Source organism: Melanaphis sacchari, unplaced genomic scaffold (assembly GCF_002803265.2).
Source record: "Melanaphis sacchari strain LSU unplaced genomic scaffold, SCAv2.0 Contig8_pilon_pilon, whole genome shotgun sequence".
NCBI classification, from domain to species: domain Eukaryota; kingdom Metazoa; phylum Arthropoda; class Insecta; order Hemiptera; family Aphididae; genus Melanaphis; species Melanaphis sacchari.
In genome coordinates this window covers 2,967,910-2,978,490 of record NW_020271635.1, presented here as the reverse complement: position 1 = coordinate 2,978,490, position 10,581 = coordinate 2,967,910, and the positions used below count along the sequence as shown (strand labels likewise).

Sequence of the window (10,581 nt, the reverse complement as noted above, 5' to 3'; positions counted from 1 at the left end):
TTTTTCATTTTCATTAATTCTATAAATAAATGAATTTGCACATTTGGAGCTGTTTTATGCGAATGTACCATACCTATTGTAAATTATTATTGTAAATTATCTTTTTATAAACTGTTTAGTAATTAGTTTTCACAAACGCCTAAACTTATACAAAAAATAATATAAATATTAATATCTTTTAAACACAACCTAAAGGAATATAAAAAAAAATAAACCATCTCATCAGTGAATGTTATTGGCCAATTCATTTATTTGCACCACTCAATTCACGTCCCATTTAAAATACTTTATTGTCCAATGGAACTTCAAAAAAGCCCTGAAATTCTAAGCGGCTGTATTTATATGTTTAGTGAGGTCAATTTAATTTTGTAAGGATAACCTGACGTCCAAGCTATTTTCTTTCTGTATTTCTTCAGAATTGTTTAATCCACTGCTGATCGTTGACTCTTTTACTTTCTGTTCCTTTAGATGTTCATTGTACATCCATCTATTCGAATTTAATATAACATTTGAATTGGTAATTTTTATTTAGAATATATATTTAAATTATTATATACTTAGTATAATCAATATGTATCAAAATCAAATACTCACAGAAATATAACCGCTGCTGGAGCCGTTAACAATCCTCCGAGTAAAAAAAACGCTCCAGGAAATGTTTTTAATGTATGCTTATACACAGAGCTGTACATTGGTCCGTAAATCAGTGGTACTATGGCTTCACAAACTCCAAAAATTGAATTTACCTTACCTAAAATATTTTCAACATATTAACTCAATTATTTATATTTAATTACTAATATCTACCTAATTCATCTGACGGTACTAGCTTGGAAATAATTGATCTCATAGCAATAAATGATGTACCATTTATAATTTCCACAAGTGGTGCTGAAAACATAGTGTTGTGTATTACCACGTTTTTAGCAAAGTTTTTTTGTGACTCTAACATATTTAATATATTAATATAAATAAAATAAAAATCACTATTAAATATTAAATATAATTATACTACAGTAAATTTTATAAATTTTAAATATTCCTTAGTTTTGTATTTTCTTTATAGTAAATATTCTATATTTTTTTTTTAAATATTAACTGAATAATTTAATCAAGAAATGTATGAATAACTCACCTAAGTAAAATATTAAAGCAGTAGGAGCAAACGCATACACAAATCCTGCTAATATTTTGCTCATACATGACATTACTCCAATTAAGGCATCATCGATTCCTAATTTATGACTGAATACACCGACTGAGAACATCGTACCTTAATCATTAAAAAAAATAGTTAAAATTATACAGTTATCATTATAAACTCCACAAAATCAATCGGTTAGTAAATTATGACAATTCTAAAATAATATAAAGTATTTGAGTATTGCTATTCAAATAATTTTTCATGTATTAAATTCATGTTTTAAATACTTTAAGGTAGATAAATTGAAGTATTTCAGTACATTTAAAAAACTGTTTATAGTATTAAATAGATACTTTCCTTCAAAAACTTTTTTGATTTTCAATTTAAAATACTTTGGAACTGTTGTAAAAATAGACAATGAACACAAAAATCTTATCTTTTTACATAATATTTTACCTATTGCCTATACTAAGTTGTTTTTTTTAATGGAATATGAAGTCAAATAGTAATAAAATATAAAACCAATGTGTCAAATCCTAAAAAATATCATTATCTATCAATTTTTTCAGATAATTTTACTCTAAAAGATCATACAAAAGTAATAAAGAAAAAAGTTTTACATAAATATGTTTTATCTATGTTTCATGATATCACTATTTAAATTTTAACCATATACCTAGTTGTGCAACCATGAAGAAATTATTTGATGTTTATGGGTTTACTATAACCAAAAAAAAAAAAAATAAAAAATAACTAATTTGATTGATATTCATCTTGAGCAAACTTTATTTTAAAATGTAACCAAAATTTGTACGATTAAAAATATATACATTATTGATAAAATCTTAAATTCCAATAAAATAATAAAATAAAATGCATTGACTTTGATAATTATTTAAAAGTTTTAATTATCTACTATTTTGCAAATAATTTAAGCTAAGTTATTAAAACATTTATCTAAAACTTTCAATTACATATGAAATTAATGAAAGTATAAAAATAAAACCGTTTCTGAAACTATATTGCATTTAATTAATAATATCATAGTATTTGGTAAAAATAAACAGTATTTCAAATTATACCCACTCAAATACTTTAATAAATTACAAAAATAGTTTTTTTTTTATATATACAACACTACAAACCTATAAGATTGGTAACCATAGCATATGTGGAAAACAAACTGAAGTCAATTTCGTTCCAATTGAATTTTAATCGTGTAAACATGTACATCATTGACATTTCCCCTAAAAAATCAAAAATTGTATTAAATAAAATGAGTATTGTATTGCAATCACAGAATTTTACGGTTTTACATATAATTTCATTATATTATAAGAACAAATATAATACTTCAACAATCATTAATAATACGTAATGATATAATGATACCGACAATAGTAACTTTTATAATAAGTTATGTAACATTTCATTGTATGATATCATTTGTAAGATATAAAATTAGTCAGACATGTCCTTATTTCTTATTACACACCGAACGCATAAACGTAACTAAAACTTAAAGCTGTTATAATAAATTAGTCGTATGCGTATAAAATTTTGTGATAAATAATTATGTAGTGGTCTTTAGGGATATACAGTAATACTAATACAATACATAAAAAAGTACCTTGTGGTAGTATTTTGCCAACAATAAATTTATCGTTAATCATTAAAATATAATAAGCAAAAAATGTGTCTAACGGATATTGAAAACAATATAAGTGAATAGTTTAATGACTAATGTATATAGTTGGTACTATAAAATCTCATCGTATTCTAATTTCTAACATATCTAATATAATATATTATATTAAATTACGCATTGAATAATTTAAATTAAATGCCATAGTATATTGTAAATTATTTTATACTATTTCAAAACATGTAATGGATAAAATAAATTAAAGTATTAAAAAAAATATATTTGTATTTTAATTTACGAACCATATAAAGGACCCATTACGACGATGACGACAACTAACAAAGAAATAATTCTTAACCTTCTGTTGTGTTGTCCTTCTTTAAACGTAACTCGAATAGCCTCCTTGATGTTACTCAAACTAAAAAAATCTTCGATCAAATAAAAACAGGATGTAGACTTTGGTGGTTCTTTGCTTTCGAAACTTGTCTCTGGTTTTGTTTCTTTTATAAATATCACGCCATATGTAATCGTAAATATGTACATCACTATAGCTATGATGTATACACCGTAAAATCCGAGTGCTCGGAACAATACACCAGACAACGCGGTACCGATAGGAACGGCTACGGAGTAGAAAACATTCGCTATTCCAATTCTTAGTGTACGGTATTTTACCTGAAAGCCAACAAAAATGTACAATAATTGGAAAGAATCTTTAACTTGACAAATCAAAAATGTATTTATTTTGGTTATATACACCGGATTATAGATTTGTTTCATGCGTATAATTTCTTGATAATATGTTAAAATTACTTTTATCCTATAAGTGATTTTTTTTTTTTTTTACTTAACTCCAAATGAAAATATTTACCAATAAAATATAGATATTTTAGCTGTATAATTTGAAAAAATATACACTATAACTACACTAAACTATTTCGTTCAAGTTAACAACTAAGCTATTTACTACTGATGTATATCGACTATAGCCGATGTCTATTTTTGATTTTTCGAACTTACCGATGATACATCGCCTATATAGCTGAATATAGCCATAACCATTGTCATCCATCCACCGGTCATAGCCGGAGGCAGAGACTCCACCAATCCGACTACTTCCACAGGGAACTCGTAAAAATAATAAGTACAGAAAAGTAGCCCTATACTGGTCAGTAACTCGCCCACAATGGGTATCAACATACACGGCTTCCGCTTATGGTTCCGGTCACTCCACGACCCTATGAATATTATCAACACCATCGGTATACTACTCTGTACGATTGTTTTCCATATGATCATGTCGGCCACCAGCTCTTGGACCATGACTTCCTCTTTAGCGTAATCGTCCGAGTTCCGATTATCTAACGCCGAACATGTACTGTTCTCCAGTTTCAGATTCACTCGGCACGCCTTCTGCAGATTCAAGTTCTGCGTGCACAGCCCCGTCAGAACGCTGGTCATGATATAACACCCGAACATGGGCTCGATTGTACAGTGATCAAAAATGAACTTGAATTTCGACAAGACGCTCATGTTTTGCCATGCTTCGTGATTTTCTCCCGGTGGTAAAGGTTGCTCACACTTTTCCTCGGTAGGTTCTTCACGCGTCATAGTTTTCAATTCGACGTTATCGATCATGTTATTAGTATCGTCGTCGACTAATCGAACACTATAGCAGCTAGTTGAAAACGACCAACAACAATTTCAACTTAAAATCGTCCGATACATTCTAAAATCATAAAATTTTAAAACATATCAAATGAAATATAAATGGTTAATTTATTGTTTTTATACTTATATTAATATTAAACATATAAATAATAACTTCAATACAACATATTATTCAGAAATGAAAGAAAATGATATTTTTAACAAGGCATTTAACTATTTATTCTATTTACTGTACGTATAGTGTAAATGTAACGTTTGTAAAACCAAGACAGTAGACATTAAATAGCATTCAATACAATAAATATTGAACCTCACCAAACTTAATACATTCATTCATTTAAATGAAATTTTGATATAACTATAAATTATTTATTTTAAATGTTTATATCCTTATACTTTGATTCACAATATTAGTAAAATTAAAGGAATAGAAACAACATATAATGCTTACATCTTTGAATTTTATATTAGGTCAATCAACTTTAATAACTTATAGAGGCCACAGTTTTGGTTCTATACTTCTACGGATATTAAATTTGCTATGTTGCAACACAATTTATAAAAGGAACACATCCTTTTAATCATTATTTTATTAAGTTAGTTTTGAAATTTGAATACTCAAAACATATTTATGTACATTTCTGTGTGATTTTTTATTTATTTAAATATTATATTTGGATTATAAATTAATACTTTTTTCAACCCTCCCTGTAAATTCATATTGACTTCGATTATTCTGTGATTTAAAAAAAAAAAAATAAAGAAACAAACAAACAAAAATTTAATCAAGTTTTAATGTATTTTAAACACATGTTTGTATTATAATAATAAGAGTTGTTATTAAAAGTTTAAGTTTGAAATCCTGATATTATTATGACGTATTTGAATCTACCTACTATCAAAAATAATGTATGCATTTTTTTCATAGTATTACTCAAACCTTATCTATTAAACTTAAGTAATCTCTATATATCTCCTTTTCTTCATATCATTCTTACATACTGTAATATCTATCATATAATAGTTGTATTAAACTGATTTAAAAAATATTACAGAAATTGAGCGTACCACAATGCACTAAGTACCTATTCTAAATTTTAATGCAAACTAAATCATTTCATCCAAAAAACTATAGTGATCAAAGCGCAATTTGATCTTATCTAATCTTATTTTATAATTTATTGAGTTAAATATGTCATATTATTCAATTTTAGATATTTTAATTTAATTTTATATACCTGTAAAAGCGTAAACCAAAACTACAATAACTAACATAAAATATTATGTGATAATTGTGTAAAAATTAATAACGAAATCATAACTTTGTTATTTATAGATATTTTCTTACATTTAGCTTCTTTAAACAATAAAATTATTTCAAAATTATCTAGAGTATGATACTTTAGATTAAAATAATATAAATAACGTCTTATACTTACATAGGTTTTTATACTAAAACTACTAATCATAGAATATTAAAAAAAATCTTTAAATACTTCAAAACAAAATATAATTTGATATTAAAATTAAATATTATTGCATAAAATTATATTTATGCTATCCTAAACAAATTTTAGAAGACATAGTATACATGTTTTATAATATGGATAATACTTTTCAATACAAAGCATCAGACATTCGAAAAATTCCAGTCTTAAAATTCATTACTCTTCGAATGATAACTTTATATTTTACAATATAACAACATTTTACACATTAACACTATACCTTAAAACAAATTCACTCGATACAAATTGAATGAAAATATCCGTAAAAGTAAAAAACCAAAAAGTAAACCTACATTAGGTTATTTAAGTTAATTTACCTCATATAAAATATTTAAATCATAAACAAATAAACTATTTCCGGAATAATTTCAGTTCTTCAAATTTTTTTTTATTTATGCAAAAAAATAACAGTTAAATCTTTAATTTTGAAGATGATTTCTAATAGCAAATTGGATATAGTTTAAAGAGGTAATTTTGTATGATATAGATTAATTGACTTGATAACATTTTCAAAATATGTTACAGGTTTTGAGTTATTTGTATAGATTTAAAATTTACAATTTTTTTTTTTTATTATTATTATTTCTATGAATGTATAAAAGTAAATAAAAAAATGTTTTTACGGTCAAAAAATTTGAAAATTTAAAGATATAAGATTCTACATAAGTTGTTCTTTTAAGTATATAAAAATATTTAAAATACATAAGCATAATTTATTTTTATGAACATTTTAAGTTCAAATTTGGTCAAAATTACTTATTTAAGCTATAAAACTATTTATTGTTTTTTTATAATTGTTGATAAATTATTATATCAATTTATAATTGATGAATTATAAATTTATGCATATTATTAGATTGTATACACACAATGGCATTTTCAATTGCAACGTGTTTAGCAAAAATGAATTCAATCTATTGTATTAGAAATATTAAAGTAAATTGCTTTAATAGAAACATCAAAAACCATAATATGAAATAATATACATAGAAATATAAGCTGATAGACTGTCCCCGCTTAGAATCGTTTTATTTGTATACAATAATAGATATACCATTGAATTAAAATTTAACATATCCTTTACAGTGACCCACTCAACATCTACTGTTTAGCAAAGCAGTACACAATTTTACCACCTTTTACAATTTATTGTAAAACCAAAATATTTTTGTCAGTTTAAAATATAAATGGATTAATACTCTGGAAATATGATTTACTTATAATAAATATACAGAGAAATTAAAAAAAAAATAATAGTTAGGCACTTAAAACAAACAATTTTATCATCACTATTTCATGATCAAATTTAAGAAAAAATAGTACAACTAATTTTTATTTATTACTAGGGGAAATAAAACAATAGATATTCATTTCGTCAAATAGAATGCTTAAAATTAAAAAAAAAAAAAACTATACTAAATATATTATAAATTATAATATACTCCTTAATAACGTATAAAAGACATTCTCGTTGATTCTTATGTAGGTACTTAAACGAATTTTAAATTGAATAAGGTCTTTATAATAAAAATAAGTTTAATTCCGAAGTTTAAACCATATACTGAAAATGTACAAGGTTAAAATAATTTGTTATTATTTACAGTACAAATATAATTTAAGTTTATAGCTTGTTAACATGTAAATATTTTTAAATTAATTGTACATATATAATTTATTATAATTAGTATAATTTCAAACTCGATGGAGCAAAGGCGTACATTAGATAAGGTTTATACCTAAAGTAGGTGAATCTAAATTAATATATTAATATATTTTCTACATTAGTTTAATCACGGATTAAAATATAAATTTACAAAATTAGTTTCAATAAACAAATGATTGTTCATATTTATATTTATTATAAGCAAAAATATGGAGCAACGTTTCTAAATAAACTTTTTATTAAAATGTATAGTTTTAACAAAACCTACGTCTTATTTTAATCATAATTATATACGTATAATATGCATGTAGTACATTAAACATAGTGGGACTACCGTTCTAGATATTTTTTGTGCAAAACTATTTGAAGAAAAATACGAACATATCAGCAATCGTAGAGATAAAAATTCAAATCAAGGTGCATATTGATTTGGTATTGAATATTTGACGAATATTTTGAAGTAGACACTGTACTGCTACAATAAGCTGAGCACTCGTTGATGGCCTCTGTGGGTCACTCATTGTTGGACACCATTCGTGTTTACCCGTGATATAATGCGTAAGCGACTGTGCATGCATTTAGACAAAAATATATTCCAATCATAAAAAAAAATTGTAAAATATAGTTGAACGTGGGCATAATAGCGTTTTCGATAAATATGATAAAAAAAAAAAAATAATAATAATAATACATTTTTCATAATGTTTGCAGGATGGCGTTTAAAATATACGAATTACGTACGTACGTGTACTTGTTGCTCACCTCTTGTCCATTTACACGTGAGCGCGTACAATATATCATATCATCACTCTCGGCGGCTGAATGTAAAAAACACGATCGGGACAACAATGATATTATTAACGGTCGGTTTACTTCGATATTTTACGGTTAATATTAATTTATAATGATTGTAACGTGTACGCAGAAAAATCGTTTATTACGACCGTATCACCACCAACAGCAGGTGCATAACTATATTACATTATACGCTATGAAATATAAATATTAAAATAATATTTATATATCGTAATAATTCACCGTGTTACAGATGACGGTGGTTCGATAACAGCAAACCGTGATTGCGACGATAGACCGATTGTTTTAACGCACACGACGCGTGTTCGGCGTACCTACGCGCTTTATTATTATTATTATTATTATTATTATTATTGTCTATACGTCGTCGTGTACGGTTGCGGATTCGCGTGGACTTGGCGCATTCCGAACATCGGCGTCTGCGGGAAAAGAAAAGTAAAGAAAATATCAAAACCGAGCAAACATACACGCCTAACACTCTACCTACTGCGTGCTCTCGTGCGTTATAATATATACGTGCGCAGCGAACGCTCGATAGTAATGATATTATTATTACGACGATCCTCTCGCGGTCCAAATAACGTCCTGTTTAATGTACGATTCCGCCAATGATTCCGCGCAATGATAAATATTAATAAAATATTTTTATTTTGTGACGCGTACAACTTATTCGTGTGCGTACAAGGAAGGACCACGATCGTACGGCCACTCGCCGTCGGAGGGCGGGGACGGTGGCTTCGGCGAAATGCTACTTACGTCCTGTACAGATCGAATATGCGTTTAGTCGCTCTCTCTCTTACTCTCTCGTGTAACAATCAACAGATATAATAACGTTATAACAATATACACCACACGCCGTTTTCGCTATCTCTCTCACTTACACACACACACACATACATGCACACCCGATGCTCTATCTAGCTAATTTTTTTTTTTTTTGGTCTTTTAGAACCCACACGTACACACTTGTGCGTTTCAGAGCTTGATTTAAGCGATAAACCTAATAGATTGCCGTGTGCAAACGTCATAGTCCGTACACTGGTAAAATCCCGGTAATAACGGGGTCATGTCTTAAACGCGTATCACTGTATTATAAATGGGTATACATATACAATGTATACTTTCAAGACAAATCCATTATCATCGTGATAACCAGCCATCAAATTTGGTGCTGGAGTCTCTTTGGATTTTGTATAAGAATATTGTATTTACGTTGTTGTATACAACTTATAGGTTGGTAAGTAGGTATTAATTGTATTATAATCACGAATTATATTAACCGTTTATTGATTACGATTATTTGATTTCGTTCATCATTGAGCGAGGAGTAAACAATGATATAAATATAAATGTACATATAGGTACTTAAAAAAATAAATACATACGGTCACATTATAACATGCTAGATAGATAATAGAAAAAAAAATAGATAATATCCAATTAAAATTAATCTGATACACTACATATTATGCATTAAATGTAGAGTTCAAAGTATTAGACAAAATTCAAAAGATAACTCCGAGATCTTTCAGAGTTTACGGCTACTCATTCATAATAAATCATTGAAATAACTATTCTGATTCATATTGCAATGATTTAACGATGACGTGTGGTTTTATTTATACCTGATTCCACCATTAAAAGCACTAAAAATATTCAATTTTAAAATATAAGCTTGATTTCTAGTAGATAATTTGATCTCATAATTAGTCGTTCAAAAGTAAGCTATTCTTTGTACTTTTTCAAGTTATCGAGAAAAAAAATTCGGAAATGCGTAAATAAAAATTAATTATTATTTTAAATAATTCAAATACTTACCAAATAATTATATTAACGATTTTGAAAAACAATTTTATTTCCTTAATAAATTGGCTTATTTTATAATACATTTATAGACACTTGAAAAAGTTGACTTTGGTTTTTTTTTGTTTATGAAAATTTAACTTAAGATTCCTAACTACTTGTTCTTACTAGATTAAAAATAAAATATATATCATTAAAACATATACATTTTTTAAAAGCGTTTAAATTACAAGTTACATAGGTGTTAAAACTTTTTTTTTTTATATAAACGTTAGATGTTGAATAATTCTTGATCAATTAATGAGTGTAATAATTTACTTTATAACACACA

General features: G+C 26.4%; 1 protein-coding gene across 3 annotated transcripts; it reads right to left on the bottom strand.

The window, feature by feature from the left end:
* Positions 1-226: 226 nt before the first annotated feature.
* On the bottom strand, positions 227-9,044 carry LOC112602730. 3 transcript variants are annotated; one of them, XM_025350966.1, is made up of 8 exons: positions 8,377-9,044; positions 3,810-4,518; positions 3,092-3,464; positions 2,290-2,391; positions 1,136-1,273; positions 808-891; positions 595-751; positions 227-487 (listed from the first exon to the last, which is right to left on the bottom strand). In XM_025350966.1, the coding sequence occupies exons 2-8, from the start codon at positions 4,425-4,427 to the stop codon at positions 361-363; spliced, it is 1,599 nt and encodes a 532-aa protein (XP_025206751.1). In that variant the 5' UTR covers positions 4,428-4,518; positions 8,377-9,044; the 3' UTR covers positions 227-360. The 3 variants fall into 3 exon arrangements, with proteins under 3 accessions (XP_025206751.1, XP_025206750.1, XP_025206753.1); XM_025350965.1 differs by having other exon boundaries at positions 8,394-9,044; XM_025350968.1 differs by lacking the exon at positions 8,377-9,044 and adding an exon at positions 8,013-8,170.
* Between the last annotated feature and the right edge of the window lie 1,537 nt (positions 9,045-10,581).